The sequence below is a fragment of the Pezoporus flaviventris genome, unplaced genomic scaffold (genome assembly GCF_033815535.1).
Source record: "Pezoporus flaviventris isolate CSIRO_AGI_PZ_B2104156 unplaced genomic scaffold, CSIRO_AGI_Pfla_v1 ptg000083l, whole genome shotgun sequence".
Classification (NCBI taxonomy): Eukaryota; Metazoa; Chordata; class Aves; order Psittaciformes; family Psittacidae; genus Pezoporus; species Pezoporus flaviventris.
In genome coordinates, this window is record NW_026892631.1 from 2,408,909 (window position 1) to 2,430,888 (window position 21,980).

Sequence of the window (21,980 nt, forward strand, 5' to 3'; positions counted from 1 at the left end):
ACATTGGTAGTTAAAAAATGTAGACTCTGAATGCAGACTGAAGCCATTCTCATAGCTGCTTTTCAGGGAATCACTGCTTTTCTGGAAGAGGAAAGCCCCAAGGCTTAGGAAGACATGGATAGATAGCAAAATGCAGCTTCTCTGGCAGCATGATTCATCTCACCTTTGACTGCTGCTTTCTGTCTTCTATGAATCATTATTAGTAATTATTAGCGACTCAAGAACCTAATCCTCTGTTGATACCAAAAGTACACAAGTCAACAGGGACTTTAACTTTGACCATAATGGAGCACCTAGTAAACTAACTAGGATTTTAAACCTGTTGCACTGCAGATTAGACTTCCTACTGAGACTTCAAGATACTATGACACAGACTCTCCCCTGAGTTATTCCAGCATGAACCAGAATTATTTCCATTTGCAACATCAATTTGAAGCTAGTACAAATGAAAGATTTAATTCAATACAATCTTTATCAGGCTTGCATCCCTGGCTTACGTCAAGGCAAAGACAGCAATACCTGCAGCCAGGCTCTTACATCATGGCTCTGGAGATTATGCTGATCTTCAGGTCTAAAGGTGAAGAAGGCTCATTCTGCGCTCATTGTTCCCACCATTTAGTATGGCTTCAAACTTAATTTCTCTATTTTACCCATATCTTACCTTTCCCTGAGGAATTTTGTATATAGCATGTTTCTTGAGCTTATTTGTAAATCTAAAGACCATGTATATACTGCTCACACTGACTAAGGCTGTAACTGTCAAGGTTATAAACCCAACACTCAGAAGGCAGTGACTAGGTGAACTTAGAAAAGAGAAGGTGAGAGGAGGTAACTGGCAATGGGACGGGGAAACTGCAGAGGGTACAAGAGTTTCTGGTCAAATAAACATAAATAAACCAGAGGAATGAAGACTAACTCCTGATGGTGGATATGTGAAAGAAAAGAAAGAGAAAGACAAAAAGAAACAAGGCTGTTGGCAAGAGCGTATGTCTAACAGACATGTTCATTGCCTGTCAAAGTCAGTGCCAAAAAAACCTTCATTCTGCTGAAGTGCGGGCACACATGCAGGGTCTCTGCTTGAGCCAGAGGTCCCCTCTCTGCTGTGCTCCTGTATGTACCTCCAGACCCCTGATGGCACTGTCACTTTGGTTTGCTTCTTTGTAGACAAATACCCTAGGAAATCACATACTAAAGGTAAGTTAAAAGAAGAAAAGTGTCAGAGAAGGCCAGGCATCCAACAGTTAGAGCTTGAAAACATGAGTAAGAAAGAAAGCTTGAGTACGTGGGTATGTGGGGGAATCTATCATATCAGCTGCAGAAGGACAACTACATCAGTTCCTATATGTTGTATCATGTTCTGCTTATTTGCATCAGGCCCAGACAGATGCATGTGTAACCAAAGACATTACTGTGATAGCAGTGATATCATAACCTCCGAATATTTTTTCTTCTGTATAAAAACTAAAGTATTGTTCAGTTTACATTGTTAGGTTATTTCATTCTGAAATGCAAGTATCTGACTGAAACTGTACAGCAAGTACAAGGCAGCTCCTCAGGGTTGCGCCTTTTAAGTACCATACAAGACTGCCAGGGAATTACCGTATAACGTTTATGTGCTTCTCACTACTAAGCAGTTACTGACCAGGAAATCATGTCCAACAGGAGCTGTCAAATGCCAGCAGTCTGCTTTTTTCTTGCCATTCCCTGAAATTCCTCTCAGTGTGAAGAGTTTTCCAGAGAATAGTCTGTCCTTGTATTGGTCAAGTTGACCCACACCAGATTAGTCCTGCTGACTCAATGACACCACACCACAGCAGGACCCCCTGTATTAGTGCTTCTTATATTGAAAATAGGAATAGCAAAGGTTTTATTGTTCAGAAACCCTGCAGTCTTCACAAAACAGCCTTCTAGCATAACTCCTACACGTAAGTACTGAACTGACACTTGTTTCAATAGGCTCATCTTAACAAATGACATTAAAGCAGAGAAACTAGTCATTGGAGATTTGCCACAGCTCTGGTATAGTTATATGTCTTGTTGATGCTCTTTGCTGTCCTTCTGAAACCCATTGTATGACTGGAGAGCTCAATGCCCATTAGGATCTTCCAGCACTGCAATTCCCAGCCTTGAGTGTGCAATCCAAAACCCAGAGTCGGGCACGGAAGGTCCCTGGGCAGTGTAAAAGAAGAGGTGTGTGCTTGCAAAAGGCAGGCTGAGTAGCTCATTACAAGCTCATTAAGAAACCCACATTGTTTAAAATGAATGCTTCAGTTGCTCTGTGTGTAGCATGCAAAGCAGATTTCTAGCTGCATAGTGTGGTAAGTGGATAAGAAAAAAGGGAACTGGTTCAGGCAGATAATAAAATTCCTGATACTAAAGAGACAGCTTCAGTTCAGCATGATTTCTGTGAAAGTAAAGGTTGTTTTATGGTTGTTTCTGTTTGCCTTTCACTTAGAATTTATGAAATATTTATTGAAAGCATTAATTGAGTTATATTGAGAACCCAAAATCTACAGAAGGGTATCATCCCTTCACTGCCACAGGCCTGCAACCCAATAACTTCCTTTTTAAATCCACAGGTAAAACACGAAGCTTGACCTAAGATACCAGAACTGGACTGAGCACTCCTGTCAGAGCTGAAGAATGGACTCATTAACTTCTTAGTCTCTTTACTAAGCCTACATCATTTATTGAACAACTGAAATCAGTGAGTTCACTGACTAAATATATCTACATGCATAAATCCTGATATACTAACTCGTAACCAGACTCGACATCACTGAATCTGAAGTCAAGACAAAACAACCAAGAAGCAAAAGTTACCCATGCTCCTGACACCCCTTTCACCATAGGTAAGCTGGCTACTCATAGCAAACCCCACTAAAAGCAAAACTGACATAAAGAAAAAAAAAAACAAATTCAGAGGAAGTTTGAGAACTTGGTTTGTGTTTTAAACCCCTCAGGTTCAGACGTGCCACTCATTTTATGTTTCTAATGCACCTGGCAAAACAGGGCCCTGACTTTTGCCCATTCTCAGGTACTGTCCTAATAAAGGAACAATTAATAATATTAAGAGCAATAAACCTTAGGACATTTCTATACAGATTTACATTTTTAAACATTTACTTCCCAGTGTATAGTCAAACAAGACTTCAGAGGGTTTCTTTATAACACTCAACTGGACAGACAAAATTCAGCCTTACAAATATAGTCTTATCATTGAAATCCCAGAGAGGAGGGGAGATTAAAAACAAAATGATTTGAGAGGACAGAGGTATTGGTTCAGCCAGGCAAAACAAGCAGCAGTGTCACAGTGGAGGTTCATGAGGTTCAGTCCCATAGGTCTTGCAATACCATGGTCTCAGTGAAGGTAGAATCACCAGTCTTTCACATCAGCAGAACCTCATTTTTAGTGAATCAGACAAAAAGGTTAAGTGCCCGGAGTCTTTGCTCAGGATCTGATAGACTTCTTTCCCTAAAAAGGTGTAAAAGCAGTCAAATCAGTCGGAATTGTGTAATCATTAATACAAGAAAATTTGCCTGTCTTGAGAGAAGTGCCCTTGTAATCACTTTTGTAAATACAGTTGTATTAATCTGGTATAGGATAACAGGTTCAAAGTTGTAAACCCTGGAAATCTTTTACCATATGAAATGTTATTGTAGGCATTAACTCATAATGTTTGCTTGTTATCGTGACAGCAGCAGCTCCCTAGGGGGTCAGGAGGTTTATGCTAAAGCACTTAGTGTTGAGTAAAGAGCACATATAATTCTCTATTGTAACTGAACTCAAAACACCCTCTTTCCTTCCCTGCCCCAAACAGTAAGTTGAGAACAAGAGACACATGTAGACACATCCTTCTTGATTTTGTATTCACCCCAAGCTCTCTACAATGCTTTTGATGCCTTCAGAAAAGTCATGCATCGGAAGGATGCTCTGGATTTAGATGAGTTCTGCTGATGGGAGGCAGCAGACCAAGGTGGTGAAGGCAGAAAGGAATGGGCTAAGCAGTCGTGACAGCCCCTCTGGTTGCAGTCTAGCCAGCCTGGTCTCAAGACAAAAAACACGTTTACAAAGTGGTGGTTTGTCAATGTTGCGGATGGGCAGGACCTCAAGAATGGTGTTGAGAATATCTGTGGTCTTTGGCAAAGGGACAGCACTCAGTGGTTGGACAAAGTCTTGTCTCTAGCTTCACTGTGTGACCCTGAAGGACACTGCAGAACAGGGTCTAGCCAAGTACTTCCGATGCCCCTGAATATACATGATCTCCCACAAAAGCTTTGAGGGTTTGCAAATGTTTCTTAAGTAGCAATATTGCAGGGGATCATTATATTGATCCCCTTCTCTAAATTGTTTGAAACTAGTCACAGCACCCTTTTCTCTTCATGTTTCTGTTAGTAGTACTAGTATTAAAAACCACATCTATTTATCCACAGTAAGTGGTCTGAGTTTCATCTTCAAACTTTCTAACCTCTAACACACCTCTTGGTAGTTTTCAGCAAAAAAGACAAAATTGGCCAGCAGTGTATTTCAACCTCCAGGTCTAGACAGAAGACTGAGCAGCAGTTCTGTAAAAAGCAGGTTAGATTTCAAGCCAGCTGCTCTTTCAAGCCCTAGACCTGGCCCCTCGGAACACATCTCTTTCAATGTTTTCCAGGACTAAGCTAAAGAGTACTCCAAGCAGAAAGACAGCAGGCACAAGGTGGCCAGAAGCATGATGGCGAGGGAGAGATTTGCAGCCCTGGATGGACGGGCAAGGAAGAAAGATTAGGGAGACAGCATTTGATAAGGAGAAAGCATCTGAGAAGAGCAAGCAGAAGGAAAATAGTCAAAGGGATCAGTGGGGCCAGAGTTTGGAGCCCCCAGATAGAGTCAGGGTGGAGCAGGACCTGTCATGCTTGAGGAGGGGTGATAACAGCTGGTTGGATTATGGCTGTTGCTGCCAGCCAAAAAACACGCTGCAGTAGCAGCTACTCACTAAATGAAGCAGCACGAGGATTTTCCCCGGGGACTGGCTGTGTTTGACCATCCATGCCCTTTTCTTTTCTCCCTGTGCATGTCTACCTAACTTTTAAAGATCACTTTTGTGCTCCTCTCTGCCCAGATCAACCACTGCAGGGAAAATCAGTGTGAACCTCACAAGGAAAGTCCTGTTGTAATGTGTCTGCCCTTTACACAGCTTCAGTACCTAGCAGAAAGCTGCCTCACACAGGTGGGATCCTCATGGCAGCGCTCTTTCATAGTACAGAAAATACACTAAATTCACACAAAACCCTGCTGCTAGAGTCTGGCAGTTTCTTCCAGGCAGACACACAACTATTAAAAGGGCAACTCTGCAATCCTGACATACCGAATTGATCCAATTTCACAGTGATAAGCAGGAAGGATATACCAGATAGAAGATATTGGGGATACCCAGCAAGCTGTACTAGTATGGCACTGTGACTAAAGCAAACACTCTCACTTGCTGAATGCTGATAAATATGGTTATATATAGTCAGTATCATGTGTGTGTTTGTGTACACACGTGTGTGTATGCAAAAAAAAACCACGCATGCATGCATGTTTTTGTTTTAAATATAAGACTTTTCTCCATTTCATCAGTCCTAGTGCTGCTGGCTCTTGCTGTGGAAACAACCTCCTTCCTATGAGACATGCTCCATCCCTATCTTCCTTACAGCTCCTTGTCCAGAGGCCACATTTGTCCACACTGTTCTTTGCTTTGTGTGTATGTGTGTCCCATACAAAGAAGGTGACCCTTACCCCTGCAGCAGTGGGCATGGGGCTGTATGGGATGCTGGATTCAAAGGAGGCACAGGCAAGCTGCCGACCTCCTTCGCCAAGTGAACAAGTACTTTGAAAGAGCTCTGTGAGCAAGGCTCCTCTTTGTTCCCCTTGGTCTCCCATTGCTGCTGCCTCACATGATTATTCTTTGGCCAGGACACAGAGTGCTTAAGAGAGACAGTATTTGTCTTTCAGAAGGAAATGTAAGATCAGCGTTAGTTGGGGCTTGCGTATGAAGCATGATTAGCAGAAGCTTTTGACTTCTGCCAGAAATAATATATACATATAAATAGATAGATAGATAGATAGATAGATAGATAGATAGATAGATAGATAGATAGATGCCACAGTCAGCAGGAGGGGGTGTCATTGCCTTACTGCTCCACAGCCCTGGGAGACCCCCATTGTAGCCAGAAAAGTACATTTTCATCCCCTTAAAGTGATGGCTGAGGCACTGTGTAACCTTCCTGGCTGTACCAGCAGCCCAGTTCCCTGACACATGAAGAAGGGCAGAGCACAGGGCTAGATTTTCAGCTGTTGAAAATAGCCAGAGCTTCCTTCTAGCCAACACACTTGTGCTTGCTTGATGTTCCTCCATCGGGAGCCAAATCCCTTCTTTCTTGGGCTAGCAAAGCAGAAAGAACTGCAAAGACAGTGATGCCTTCATGTCAGCCCAAACACTAACCCAAAATGATAGTTTCCTCCTTGAAGGAGCAGTACCCTGCTTTACAACCAGGAGGAAGCATAATCCATTTCATCATTTACAGAACTTCATAACCCTTAGGAGAACTATATCTCCACCTTTGCTTTTCCTTTTCTTTTCAGTGCAGACATACAACACCAGCATATTAGCATAGAAGAAAAACCAGTGTTAATCCGAGGGATAGAAGGACTTACTGTGACCGTAAGAACTGATTGGTTAAGGTCAGATTTCATATTTCTGATACTAAAGCACCAAAGCAAATTAGGGTTAACGCAAACAAGTGAAAAGCTCACATCTGGAGACAACAGGAATTGAGGCTTTGCCTCAACACGTTTCCAAGTAACTTCCTTCATGTATCAAAGTATCCAGGAGTCGGAGGCAGAAAGAAGATGTATACACCACTGCCCACTTCTGGATGGCCTCCAACTGTGCTTGAAAGCACAAATGGTACTCAGAAAACAGGGCTTCAGGTCCACCAAGGATACTGAGCAGTTTCCCCACTCTTCCCTCTCTGAAACCCTTGGCAAATCCTTCCCCAGCAGCAGCTGAAGTTGTTTGTCCCAGGGGATGCATCATGTTCCGGCATGGGTTCGCTCCATGCCCACTCTGGGGGAGAAGCAGGACCCTCTTCCTCCTCCAGTTGCTGGGAAGCAGCTCCTCTTGCTACCGTGCAAAGGCTCACCATTATTTTGGAGACCCTGATTATCACCGTCTGTCATGACTTATCAAGTTACACCCAGACAATTTGAGGCTGACCCCCAAACACTCTTAGAAATTACACAACAAAGATGTTCACAAGTAGAAACGTGCTCCCCAGATGGTGACGTCCTCAAAATCATTTGGGTGCAGATGTTTGAAGCGCGCTCCAAACACTTTCTGTGAACAATTTGGGCAAAGGAAGCTGGGCTATGCAGAAAGGCTGCCAGCCCTGCTTCATACAGCAATTTCAGAAAGAAATAGCTAATTAAAGCAAGTGCTGCTCTACCAGACATGGCATTCATTGTGCTGAATTTCCATCACCTGTTGTACTTCCTGATTTAAAACTTGGGGGATCAGCTTATAGAATCATAGAATGATTTAGGTTGGAAAGAACCTTAAGATCATCCAGTTCCAACCCCCTGCCACAGGCAGAGACACCTCACACCAGACCCTGTCACCCAAGGGTGACAATGCTTTTTACAAGACTGATTTTTAAGGTACATTGAAAAAAGGGTTGTTTTCTACCTCTTGAACTATGCAATCCTTCACCTACAAAGCTTTCTGTACCTCAGGCTGTGAGCCTGCTGTGCCGTTTCAATGATTTACATATTGTCTTCACCCTGAAGCCTCTTGCCATAGTCTTGTTTCAATCTCCTCACCCCAAGGTGAGGAGACACCACAGCAATAGGGGGTTAAACAGACAGAGAGCTTTAGTAAACAGGGACAAATGCTGAAAATAAATAAATAAATAGATGCACTAGGGCTGGAAGGAGGCAAAGCAAAGTGCAACACTATATCGGCAGTGCCACTTGCCTTACGCTTTTTGTTTCCTGAGCCATGCAAACAAGCTGTGATGATAGCGTTATCTGCTGACTGCACTGCTGACCCAGGCAGCCTCTCCCCTTCCAGCTCACCCAGCACAATGATGCAGCACAGCATAGGTGAGGATAAAGCGGAGATCTTTCAACCCCCAATCCTAAGAAACCACCGCCAGCTTCATCTCCTTTTTTATCTGCCTTGCAGAACAGCACAGAGGCTCAGGGACCAAGGGCCTTATCAATACTTGCGAATTAAACAGCTACTGGGGATGAGCCATGATTACATATCGGCAAGTTGTTCAGGTATTTTGTGGCCTGTGGCAATAACTCCACTCCCCAGCCATTCCCAGGCACAGTCAAGGACCTAATCTCAGTTGGCCCTCTGCACGGGGCCACCCTCTTTTGAAGTGGACAGTATTTTACTAGCACAGATGCAAGCTCTTCTGTGCTGGCTAGTCTCTTGTGCCTGGGAATATTCCAAGGTATAATTAATTTACTAATACAGAGGTAGTCAATAATGCTTCACAGTTATTAAAATGTATGCTATCTCTATTGACCAAGTTACATGCTTCTTTCATCAGTGTCAGTTTAGCAAAGATAAGTTCAGTCATCAACCTACAGGGCTGCTCTAAGTGACTTCTCTGGTGAGGTGACAGTAAGCATTACACTTATGTCCCTCCCTCTAGAATTATATGGCAAAAATAACTCTCTGCATGTAAAATACAGCTGGGATTCAACAGTAAATTCAACCTTTGCCTCAAGGGCAAAGCTTATATACCTGAAAAGACAGAGGCTTACTCATCCCCACTGAATTACTCATTAGCTTCTCCTACTTTCAGGTTTACTGATCCTTCACCTTGGCCTAACTGGAAGATTTGCTAACTTCATCTCAACTATATTCTAAGTCTGCCAGGGGGGTTAACTGACCCTTCATCACCCATTGTGAAAATTGTCATTTCCCCACTTCTTACTACAACTTTGACCCCAACAGGACATCCACCAGATCAGAAAGTACTTGCCCTCAGCAGATGGATAGTGTGCATGTGTCTGTGAGGAATCCATAGCAGCCTCCTAAAAATACTCTTACAGAAGGGTGTGGGTTGCAAACCACACATTTGAAAGCCCAACAAACTGTAATTGCAAATACATGTTGTAATGTGCATGCATAGAATCCCAGACTGGTTTGGATCAGAAGGGACCTTAAATATCATCGAGTTCCAACCCCCTGCCACAGGCAGGGACACCTTTCACTAGACCAGGTTGCTCCAATCCTCCTTCAACTTGGCCTTATGTATTTTGAATACGTAAACATTGGACATATAAGAATCCACATGGATTTATTTTAGAAGCTGCTTCTAAAAATGCGACTTACTACATAAAGCCCAAAATCATCCTATTTCTGTGGCTTCTTGGAGCATAGGTAAGTATCAGAACAGTAGCAGCCCTCTAACATGGAAAGTACCTACTGCTCCAGAAGGACCCAGGTACAAAATAAGGGCCTCTGTGCAGAGAAGAAGTCCTTGAATTTCAAATGCCTTGTGCCAGTCTGTGCAGTGAGGAAACTGTTCATTAAACGTCAGGATTAAAACTGCATGCTCCAAATCTATCAGCCGTTCTTCTTGTCCTAAAATGGTGCGTTTCAACATTTAAGAATCAGAACATGATTTCTGTCTCTGAAAAGCAACCTCAGGATTACTTTGGCAGCATTTCTGCAATCATTTTCATGTACAACCAGTAACAGTTAGGTTAAATCCTTAACATTTCTGTTCTTAACTATTTTTGTTTCTCTTGAGCATATGTATTATTTGATTTGTCAGGAATTGCTTATAGATGTTTCAGTTCTGTCTCCCAACACACCAGCTTCAAGCTGAGCCAAGCACACGACCACAGGCAACATATTGGCCAAAACTGAACTGAATTTCTTGTGGAGCATTTACTGGAGCATTTATTATGGACCATTACTTAGGAAGCCATGGCAGTGTGGTGAAGTTGACTGCTGCTCTAAAACCAGCACCTAAACTTGTAGTGCTAAGCATCATCTCATTTCTAACATGCATGTTCATGTCATGAAACCCAGAAGTGAGAATCACAGAGCTCTCCTATCATTTGCAGCCAGCATCCTTGCCTGGTATCCTGGAGTTATAGACTCTAAGTTTACTCCCAGGTTAGGGAGCACTAGGCTGCTTGCGGAGGAAGAGCTTTTGAGTGTCTGCCCTCTTTTGTTCCAAACACAAAACAGAAGTTGCAGCATTAGCAAACCCGCAGGTTAAGAACAAACTTTACTCATACAAAGGTCTTCAAATTATCCAAACTGACACAAGCTCCCTACAGCTGACACACACCAAGCTCAGAACAACAGGTTTATTAAAAAATACACTTTATTGACATTTAAACTTCATTTTGAAAAAAAAGAATATGACTGTACATAAGACCTTAAGTAATCTTTCACTAATAGTAAATAAAACCACAGTGGGATTTAAAATTCAGTGATTCAGCAATCATGGAAGTTAAATTTGGCACATTGTTTAAATCACATAATGAACAGAAAAAACTGGAGGAAACTTTTAAGCAACACAACTCCACGAATGTAACAATCTTACACAGTGACATCCCCATATCAAGGTATCACTATTCGAATAAAGTATTTAACATAGAAAGTGCTTCCACTTAGAGCAGTATACGTGGTAGAACCTATAGAAATCTTCATAGGTTTCGACTGATCTTTTCAGAAACATCCCTTTTACCTGCTTTCCATTTAGCGACCCATACTTTCCCCTAAGCTGTTAATGAATGACTTCCGAACCCTATTGATTTCTTTGTACTTTCTCAGGTTTAGAAGCCAACTTCTTTTAAAAGTTGGTTCATGTGGACTGTTTATAAAGAATGTATATATATAAATATACATATTTACATCTCAGGATATCTACTTAGACAACACTTCTACACAGGCCACAGAACATAAAATAGTCCTTGGAGTCGCTCCCATCAAGACATCCATAGGCTTTGGGTAGTGATCTTCACCTCAGGGAAAACTTGGATGCTGGCATATTCCCTTCAAAGTTCAGAATAAAAGGAAGCATTCAGAACAGTAACTGTTATAATCAGGTAGGGAAGGGGGAACAAAGAGGAAGAACTAAACAAGGTCAAAAAGTGGTTTGCAATGATAAAGTGTATCACACAGCAAAACCAGAAAGTGGGTGAATTTGAGTTAAATGGAGTGCAAAAATTTAACCAGTGCACAAAAGAGGTATTTCTAAACTGTACTATGGGTACATCACCCTCCTCAGAAGGCCACCAAAACCATCCTACTTTCCTTGAAGAGACAAAGAATATGAAAAACATTAAAAGGAAAAAAACACAGCTGTAAAATAACACAAAGAACACAAGTTTTCAACTGAAAACCTGTAAAACAAAGGCAATGCTCCTAAAAATTGCTCTTAGATGTAAAGAAAAATAACTGATGCTAAGTCAAGGCTTGCATTTAAGGAGTGACAGAAGGAAACCTTAACACTCAAATTGGCACATATGGTATAGATGAAAAGGTAACAAAAAATTGATTCACTTTACATAAAGACCTACAATTAATGAAGGCCAGTAAAGTGCTTTTGCATTCAATACTATGTTAATTCATTCCAGATTTTGCTTCTGCTCCAAAACTACCAGGTAAGGCTAGCAAATGTTTCGCTGTCATACAAGTAAGGTGATGCTTATGACTGGCTATGGATCAGAGGGACACACAACCTGGATAACCAGTTGAAAGTCACCTGTATTTTAAACAGATTTCTTTTGCTACAGATAATGACAGCCACAGAACCTGAATGCCATAATGATGTAATTCTAAGGGAGCACAGGAAGAGGACAGAGTAGCACAATCAAACTGCAATTATCAGAAATTTTACATTACTGAATTGGGAGGGGAAGAAATTAAGCTAAAGAGGCCAGACAAGAGATTCCATGACAGTGCAGTAGGCTACAAAACTGAATCTAGAACAAGATCCACAGATAAAGGCAGATACTTGAAATATATTGTATTTTGAAATGAGGTAAGCCTACTTCGAGTGAATTGGAAGAAGTATGCCAAGAACTGAAGGGAAATAAGCCAGTACAAAATACACACTGATTGGAAGGAAGTCTTCTACAGATGCAGAGAGGGGCCACCCAGTACAGCCAAGCTGTGGCACGTTTCAAACGAAGGAGAAAGATATTTTATTGTGGGACTAAAAGGAAGGATACCAGGTCAGAAACCTTAGCTGAATACCCTTAAAATCCCTACACAGGAAAAAACATGGCTCATCTCATCAATAACATAGCTCTGTTGGTCTTGCTTGCTTAAGCAATAATGCAAATGTTAAATCTGATTGTTTTCCAGACCTGAAGATTTCTATAATCCCTGGTATTTTCCTATTTATTCACAGGCAACAATTACAGTACATTCAACCAGACAAGAAAAAATGTCTAAGAATGTTACTTCATTGTATTTTGGGGTTACAACACTTTTAAAAGCTTAAAAAATAGATAAACACAGTTTCAACAAACACTGGCAGAACAAAGAAAGAGATGGTCCATTTTGTCAAATGCCCCAACATCATATACTTATTTTCCCTAATCCCCGAATAAACAACACTGCCATTCCATCTTCAACCATTTAATAATACATATAAAAATTACCTGATTTAAGACATAAATGAATAATTATGAAAGGGTACTTGTTTTTAGAGTATATCTGGGAAGCAAGCTCTCCCCTTGACTTTGTTGGTATTTTGGAAGCCTTTTATTCCAGATCTCAAAATAACCCCTGTAAATATATTTGTTTTAATGTCGAGGTTTAGATGTAAATAACATCATCATAGATGAAAATAAGGACAAAAAGGACAGAACTGTCTTACTTTATGCCACACACTTTTAAAAGACACAGCAATTCTTTAAATGTTTCCTGATTTACATTAATTTGTGCAATAACTGCCAAGCAAGATCCTGCTGCTTTCACCTCTGCTGCTAACAGAATCAGACTAGAGGATCAAGCTTTTAATTATATTAACACATAATTTAGTTTATATTATAAAAACTTACAATGGAAAGCTATAAAATATATTAATTTGCCCAAGAATCTGTTTAACTACAGATCTCAAAATGTGCTATTTAGACTGGAATCACTGGTTCAGTAAATACCATCTTGCAAGCAGCAAAATATCTTGCTGTGTGTTGTAATAGTCATTGACTTAATGTAATCATCCTTATTAATAAGAAATTGGCTGCTTTAAAGCCAGCCCTACAAGGAGGTCCTTGTGTTTTCCCAGCCCAGGCAGGAAATCAATTTGCCCTTTCTGTTAAGGTGTCACTGAAGTAAAGATGCTTTTAATTTATAAAGGTGTTCTCCTGAATAAACGAATAAAATAGCCTGCCCAGGCCACACATACCATTGAAAGGCTGCTTTTGACAGCAAAATACATTTGAAAGCTTCTGGATACAATGTGCATAGTTCCCTCTGATAATACTGCATATAAAATTTTAAAGGGACTTTCTTAATTAATGCACTATTAAATTATGTCTTCTTAGTAAAACTGTAGAATTTTAACTGTTCACAATAAACACATTAGCTTATTTATTCAGCATGAGTAATGACAGACACTCATTAAAGATACTGCAATCATCCTGTGCAATGATGAATTAAGACTGTGGCTATGATACCTTCTGTTGTCAAGAGAAAAAAAAGAACCACTGAGTTGTAATCACAGCAGTAAACAAGATAAAAGTTAACTGGATGACTGCCTGTGTTTCTGTTTGCTAGAATTGATACTAAAAGTATTTCTTTGCTTTCATGACGAGAAGTCTACTCTTAAGCACATTTATCTGTGATTAGGCTAGGACACCAGTAGTAGAGAAGCAAGACCAGCTTCTGCTCTTAAATACATTCCTTAAATACAGGAATCAGTCAAGAAAATAATGCAAGTCAAAACTCCCAAGTATTTCCCATATTCCTTAGACTCTCTAATTTCATTCACATACTCCACTGGCCAGAAGCACAAGCATTATGTTAAACATGAACTGTCTACGCAAAAAAAATGGGGTTTCAGGATCAGTAAAGCATCTCTACTGAAGTCCTTTATAAATATACAGTACTTCAGCCCAGTAGAATCATTAACTGGCCACAGGGCTTTCAGGAAATGGCTCACTTCAGCAGAAAAGGCCAGATTTTCATTCCCAGTGCCACTGGCCATTAACTGCGAGCATCAGTGCAGACAGCAAAACACCCCAATTCAGTCTAACAACAGAGACTCACACATGGTTTGGGAAGGAACTGTGTTAGGCTGCATCAGAACACACTTCATGGAAATATGAATCCTTATTTAGGTGTATTTTGGTTTACAGCTAAAGCAGAGAAAACTTTTTGCCACATCAGCTTCAGCTACAACCCCCTTCCCAGCCAGGACAGAATTGTTCTGTGAGAACATGATGCAGAGTAGAGGGGAATTGCCTAAAGCCGTGTACTGCTCAACATGGATTTGCCATCACAATTTTTCACATTTTTAATGCTATCTTCTGCCAGTGGGTACTCGATAGGTATTTCAACATCGTTTTTCCTGGAACCATTGTCTTTATGCACTGCAGAAAGGCAACTATCATTTTTCTCAGTATAGCCATTAGTTTTAGCCAGATGAGGTTCCCGCTGACTGCAGCACAGCTGAGAGTCACAAGCTTTTGAGATGCAGGGTGAGCTGCACAGTATCTGGGAGTTCTTGTGGTCAGTGTATTCGGGCTGGATGGTCACAGAATGGATCCCTGCATCATGGAAAATCTTCCGTATTTTATAAGCAGCATCTTGGTAATCGGCAGGGGTTTGGCACTTGATGTGAAGAGTAGCAATATTCTTCCCACCTGCAAGCTCCCAGACATGCACCTCATGAAGGCTGCTCACCCCTGGTACACGAGCCAGTTCATCAGCTGGAAAACATAAGAGAAAGATATTACAGGCTTTGGTGTACTGGGTAATTACTAGATTTCTCATTAAGAGCCCTATCTGAAAGCAGACAAAAGTACATTTACTCTTATTTTGTGCACTTACACGTATTTTATGTTTAGTAAAATACAGCTACTCCCAACTGCCTTCAGTTCACCTGCCAGATGGCCACACAAGCAAGTCACCCTTCCTTCTGGGTTCACCCATCCCTCAGGCTCCTTTATGGCAATTTACACAGAAGCAATGATAGAGCACCACTTCCTTGGCCAAGATCCCACATCTTCTGGTTTCCTTAGCCCTGAGCATGGTGGAATTCCAGCAATAACCAGTGCTACCCCACAATTAATTAGTGTGAAATATGCCAGAGAGCTACAAAATTAACCAGCCTTAATGGAAATTTCCAAGCTGTTTTGGAAGCCTCTCAGAAGAAGGGTTGGGAGATACTGCAGTTCAATGTTATTTCTTTCACAAACACCCCACACAAAGCATTACCAGCTCAAGACCTGGTACTTTTGATGTACTGTTAAGAGTACCACATTCTCAAAATGCATGCTTTAACTAATCCAGAGAGATTTGAGTCATGTTGCTAGGACACAGGCATGTGACTATTTCTCACTGTTCTTGAGAATTTAGAGCTGTTAGGAGTAAATAATCCAAACGTCATTCCAGAAATAACCTATGCATTGAAATATATCATTAGAATTAATAGCAACAAATTTGACTTACTCAGTAGTTGCATATTAACACCTTTGGGAACCATCTGCAACAAAATAGTTGAGGTCTCCTTGATAAGTGGGAATGCAGAAGACAAGATGATGAACACCATAATTATTGTGAGGCTTGGATCAATGTAGCACTGCCAGTTACACGGAGCATCTCCCAGAGGAAGTACATGGAAGATTGTAGCAGCAACTACCACAACCACAGATCCAAGTGCATCTCCCATAACATGCAAAAGAACACCTGAAACAGATGGCACAACTTCCATTAGTGGGGGTGAGGGAGTTTTTTTTGGGGGGGGAAATACGGTAATGCTGCATTTTTCAAGTCTGTTCCACTTGACATGTAAAAAAAGCAATTTTCCAGGCATTAATATCTTAACCAATACTTTCAGCAACGGCTTTCAGGACAAAACAGCAAGGGAAATGCTGACTGAACCCCAGCTGCTTCAGTGGGATGCATTATTAAACATGTAGGGTATGCTAGCACTGCGGTCCAACTGCAATGCCATGGCAACATAGAAAGTGTTGGCTTAAACGCCTGCAGATTATTAAAAGATCCTGGCACATTAAACCTCATTTCTCAATTAAAAATTGATGACTAAATATATCCATTCTACCCTGGAAGCTAAGAGAGCCACAGACCACTCCCAGTAATAGTTATTCTCCTCCGTCAGCTTCTATGACACTACAGAAACCTGAAAAGTTACCTACGTGAAAACTAAGCTCACTCCTATTGCTTCAAATACCCTCACGCTGATTTTGATATCAAGCGTGATTATTAGGCAGACTAAACCTTGTCCCACCGACACTACTAGCCCTCAAAGCCCCCCAGAAAATTGGAATTGGGTTTGACAGTCAGTCACATGGACAACATAGTTTATTATGTGCCTGGACTACTCTAAATTGAGAGGAACGCTGGGTACCACTTCTTACATCTAAGATATGTTTTTTGCACAGGGTCCTGTAATAACACATTTTAAGCTGCCCTTTCAACTACAACGACTGAAGTAGTCTTCTTGCTATAAAGTCACAATAACCCAAGAAATTTTTTCTTTTTATTACTTTACATCATTTTCCCTCAAATGCACTCTAGTTTTGTCAGTCTTTACTATTTAGACTCTGGTTCATTCAACCCATGCCTAATTCATAACATCTCTCAATATATTAAGTTCATTTCTTTGCCAATACTTCTTACTGTAAGCCTGTGAGAGACTGCAATGGACTATCTCCTTTCAACATCCTTATGACAAGCACTTTCAAGAGCTTCAGTCTATTGGAATCACTTCCTCTGGCTGGAGGGTCTGCAAAAGGCTCCCTCCCAAACTCATTAACAACACAGTGAAGAGTTTTGGCTGTTCGGTGGTGCTAGTCACTGGATTAAACCTACAGCTTTGCCTGTGCTGTTGTTTCTTGCCAGCTCTGTGCATGAACATTGATCTTCTGTGTGATAAATAAAGGCAATAACCCTGGAGTTACTCTGAATCACTTGGGTCAGATAAGAAAAGTACAAGCATCCAGTGAGTCCAGCTCTTTCTGCTGGAGTCAGGCATGTTCTGCCCTTTCTGGCAGACTCCCACAAAGCTTTACTCCTCCTAACAGTGCTGCAGTGTTCCCTTTTTATTTACAAATAATCCCGATTCAGCACAGGCTATCAGCTATTGCACGAACAAAAGGGACAGGCAGGATGCAATTGCCAAGGAAACGAACTGGAGAGCACAGCTTAAAGAGAACAGGAAAACGCTTCAGAAAGTCTTCTTTTGAATGAAGAATAAAGTAAAATGTGTCAGAATTTTGATAAATGATGAACTGAGAATACAGAATTTGGAGAATTATTATTTTACATTACTCGTATCATTAATATGTACAACTTAGTTGCACATCACATAATGAGGGCCTAGACAGAAATTATTTCACTGTTGATCTCCTAAATCTCTGGTTATTAGATAGAACTGAAAATTATGCTTCATTTAATAAAGCGAGTCTGGTAGGATGATAGTAACGCACAGTTTCCAACAGCTTGTGTTAGAAAGTCTGAACTACTCTGCATATGCTCAGGAAATAAAAGGAATAATTTTATACCACAGTAATTAGTACTGTTGGGCAGAATGTATGGATCCCTGTTCCTACTACTTTTAAAATCCATTTTCTCCAGCCATGTTTTTCAGGGAGGCTCAGATTCTGTAATATGCAGGAATTTTGCCAAGTGATCATGGCTATGCAACTAATCTCAAAGGAAAAAAAAAAAAAGATTTTGAATTTCTGTAGCAAGGAACATTTGTAAGGACAATACAAAGACTTTGCAAAGATGACACACTGAAGTAGCACTTAGAGAAAAAAAATCTCTTTCTAAAAACCAAAGATGACAGGTATCTTAAAATAACTGACACAAAACTCTTTATCCTTCAGACACCTTTCAAAGCTTCCAGCATCCGTGTGCTAAGCACTGTCATTCAGGCAAGTAAGGCCTTCTCTAAAATACACTCACTGGTTTCTTATTCTTTCCTCCTCCATACCCACTATAATGCCATAATATCCAGTGACACCGACCTCTACACATTCAGGAAAGTGCTGTGGCTGTAGCATATGGTTTGATTTCCAAACGGTCATCCTTGAAAGACAGGTGGACAGACACACAGAAAACCCAAGCAAACAAGTGCCTGACTGCCATTGACCTCTTGAGCTGAATTCACATGATGCCAACTTACAGGATTTTGAAGGAATACCAGATGCTGATAAGCAACCTCAGCAGCCTGAAATTATCATTCTGCTTCAGCTTTTCAACAGCCCTTTCCTTGGAGACAAACTCCATGTGTAATATAGTCAAAGATATCTGCTTTTGTCTCAGAGTGGGTATTTAAGTGTGTATACATAATAAATGCCTATACAGAGAGGGAGAGAGACACTTGGTTAACTTCTCCCTAGAAGCAGCTATGCCAGTTAGCTCCACAGGTACCCAGAGACCTGCCGAATTACAATGTAAGAAGGGTTAATCCTATCACAGACTCTCTCAGGGACAAGTTCACAGTTCAAGGACCTGCAAAAATACTGTGCTGGAGCACCACTTCCAGCACCTTTTTCCTCGTGCTGACAACAAAACCTGGGGATTTAAAGAAGTTCCATTTCCTGCCCTAAAGCATTTGAAAGCTGAAAACTGCTCAACTGATACAGTAGTAACAGCCAGCAAAGCACCTCACAGCTACCTGGCTCACCTTCCTATAAAGCCACTAGTGACTTGAGCTTAGGGCAATAGGCTTTGCCTCCCTTCCAAGAGGTCCAACTGCACTCTTCTAAATAATGAAAATCAAGACGTGAGCACACTCACAGCCAAATCAGCACCACACTATTTTGTTATTATCTATGCTATTTCATACAACCAAAACCTTTCTGCCAAAGATAACTGGGTCTACGTACACAGAAAAGCCCTGGGCTTTTGCTCCATTTATTACTGATATTTGGTAAAAGTAAACAGAAACCTGAAACGGAAATCAGAAAGTGTTTTAAAGTTAATGATAACATTAGCAGTATGCTCCCATGCTGTACCTCTGATGTTCAAGGCTTCGGACTTCTTTTCTTTTTTCTTCTCAGACCCCTCCTCAGGGCTTTTTTGGTCATTGGGTGAATCACCTGCATTCAAAGAAGAAACGCTGTGTTGTGTATAAGTTCTACAAACAGAAAAAACATCAACCTTCTCAAAACCAACTTATTTCAAAGACGACCTGAAGAGAAATAAAAACACAGACAACAAAGCAAGCCAAACCATTCTCCATGCAGCAATCCGAGCAACACCACCTCCTGTCCCCCCCCCTTCCCAGGCAGCCCGGTGTAAAGTACAAGGTGAAAGGGGCAGCGGGTGCGTGAGTGACAGGCACAGCCTCCGAGTGTCTTTGTGACCCTCCCCAGGGCCTATGGGTGGGCTCGGAAGGGTTAGGGATGAATCCAACAGGTCCCAAGGGAAAACAGGCAGGAGAAAGGGCACGGGACGGACGTGGAAGGGTGGGAAGCGGGACAGAAGGGGAAGCCTGGACGGCGAGGCTGCAGCCGAAAGGCACCTGCTTCATCGGCCTCCCCGGCTGGGGCACCGCTGGGCACGGCCGGAGCGGGCACCGCGGCAGGAGGGCGGCGGCGGCAGCAGACGCCCCAGTCTTGGAAGACGAGGAGCCCCACCAGGTTGACGGCGAGGCCGAGGGTGCCGACGATGAGCACCAGCTGCGCGTCGTCGATGGGCTCCGGCCGGGCGAGGCGCAGGATGGCCTCGACGGAAATGGTGAAGCAGAGCGCGGTGAGGAACACGGCGTTGCTGAGGGCCCCCACCGCCTCAGCGCGGCTGTAGCCGTAAGTGGCGCGGGGGCCGCGGCGGCTGCGGCGGGCGATGCGCCCCGTGGAGAGACCGACGCAGAGGGAGATGAGGTCCGAGAGCATGTTGAAGGAGTCGGACACCAGCGCGATGGAGTTGCCCAGGTAGCCCGACACCAGCTCGGCCACGAAGAAGCCGGTGGTAAGCACCAGCATGAAGATGAGGCGGCACGTCTTCCCCGAGTACCGCCCCATGGCCAGGCCTATAGCCGGTCCCCCCCCCTCGGCACCCCTCTCCGCGCTAACTCCGGGGCATGCCCCGCCACCGAGCACAGCAACCACCACCCTCCCGCAACAAGTGCGGCCGCCCCTGCCCTTAACGCCGCCGCCCGCAGAGCTACGCCCCGCCCGCCGCCCAGCCCCGAGGGGACGGACATGGGCGCCCGCCCCTCCCCTCTACAGCCGCCGGGACCGAGCGCTGCGCGGTGCCGGGGATCGCGGCGGTACGAAGACATCGCATCCGAGATAAACCCGCAATAGAACGGCCGTGGGGAGGCGCCGGACGGGGATGAGCCCTCTGGGGAAGGGCAAAGACATCCCGATCAAAGGGAAAGGCTACACTATCTTGTACAGCCGGGTCCCACCGCGCTGTCCAAAGGTGAAGGTGCTGAGGCGCTGGCACAGGGTGCCCAGAGAAGCTGTGGCTGCCCCATCCCTGGCAGTGTTCAAGGCCAGGTTGGACGGGGCTTGAGCAACCTGGTCTAGCGGAAGGTGTTCCTGCCCATGGCCAGGCGTTGGAACTGGGTGATCTTAAGGTCCTTTCCAACCCAAACCAGACTGTGGTCCTATAACAGATCGAGCAATTAAACTCCTTTAGCACTTTATTGGTTGTTTAAGTGCCAAATCAAAGCACAGAGTGCCACCTACAGAACAAGGTGATTTCCTGCCACTAGCCTTTAAAAAAGTATGTCAAAATAGTACTTCAGTGGCCATGAATCTATCACCATCCTACGAGAAAAAGAATTTCACACTTTATTTAACCTACAGCATAGTCTGTAAGAAGCATAACAAGTGAATAAACCTCTGAAATGTATTTGTAGATTATTAGTTTTGTTATGACAGTTCTTGGGAAAGTGACACCCCTGTAAGTGGAAGGAGGACAGAGTCAACTGCTAATACAGCACTGGGAGATGACAGGAGCAACTGGATAATCAGAGGAGGTTCTGCACAGTTAACTCATCCTCAGCTGTGGGTTCTTAATACCCAAAATAATAAGCTTAAATGAAAGACATGAGACCTAAAGAAAATAATGTCCTTAAAGTTGTATCCTGCAAGACTATCCTGGTGTATTTCAGTTATGCAAGAGGCTGGAGCTACTGCTTCAGCAGCTACAATTTACACTGAAATGCCACATCAGCCATTTCACCATGCTTGACAAAGCATACATCACTACCAGATAATAAACCAGCACGGCCAGGGAACGCTATCACATTCCTCCCACCTTCTTTACAACCAGGTATTCATTAAAGGCTTTAGGAGTTCCTGCTTCATTCTGACTCTGAAGCAATTGCATTGTTACTGCTGTTAATGCAGTTTGAGCCCTTGCCTGAATACATCTTTTAAATAAAGCCTCTCAATGCCACCTAAATTCTGTGTACACAACCAGACACAGGATATATCTTAACCTCTGCAGTGGACTTCAGTTGCCACTCAAGTGATAACCTCCTGCGTATCTTCAAGGCTTAACACACACAACAGATACAATTCACTGGAGATACTTGCACGTCCCTCACGCACTCAAGGCAAAAGCAATGGCAGTACCCTGCAATGTTCAACGTAACAAATGCGTAAAAATGAATGTGTTGAAAAGAACTTTACCATAAAGACAAACACAGCAGTGGGAGCATGTAGCATAGCTTACATCAACACACATTTCAGCTCTATAATTACATCTACTGACATAAGATGAGAGATTTTAAACAGTGATGCCAAATAGAAAGCAGTG

General features: G+C 42.5%; 1 protein-coding gene across 1 annotated transcript; it reads right to left on the minus strand.

Annotated features, from left to right (window-relative positions):
* Window positions 1-11,957: 11,957 nt before the first annotated feature.
* On the minus strand, window positions 11,958-20,459 carry SLC30A10 (solute carrier family 30 member 10). The gene is made up of 4 exons (XM_061475206.1): window positions 19,732-20,459; window positions 19,223-19,306; window positions 15,687-15,923; window positions 11,958-14,944 (listed from the first exon to the last, which is right to left on the minus strand). The coding sequence occupies exons 1-4, from the start codon at window positions 20,228-20,230 to the stop codon at window positions 14,478-14,480; spliced, it is 1,287 nt and encodes a 428-aa protein (XP_061331190.1). The 5' UTR covers window positions 20,231-20,459; the 3' UTR covers window positions 11,958-14,477.
* Between the last annotated feature and the right edge of the window lie 1,521 nt (window positions 20,460-21,980).

Coding starts and splice junctions, on each gene's coding strand:
- SLC30A10 (XM_061475206.1), bottom strand. CDS start 20,230: ATGGGGCGGTACTCGGGGAAGACGTGCCGCCTCATCTTCATGCTGGTG. Junction 19,307..19,731: donor CGGGGAGGCCGATGAAGCAG/GTGCCTTTCGGC, acceptor CTTTGAATGCAG/GTGATTCACCCAATGACCAA. Junction 14,945..15,686: donor TGTTAATATGCAACTACTGA/GTAAGTCAAATT, acceptor TATGTTTTCCAG/CTGATGAACTGGCTCGTGTA.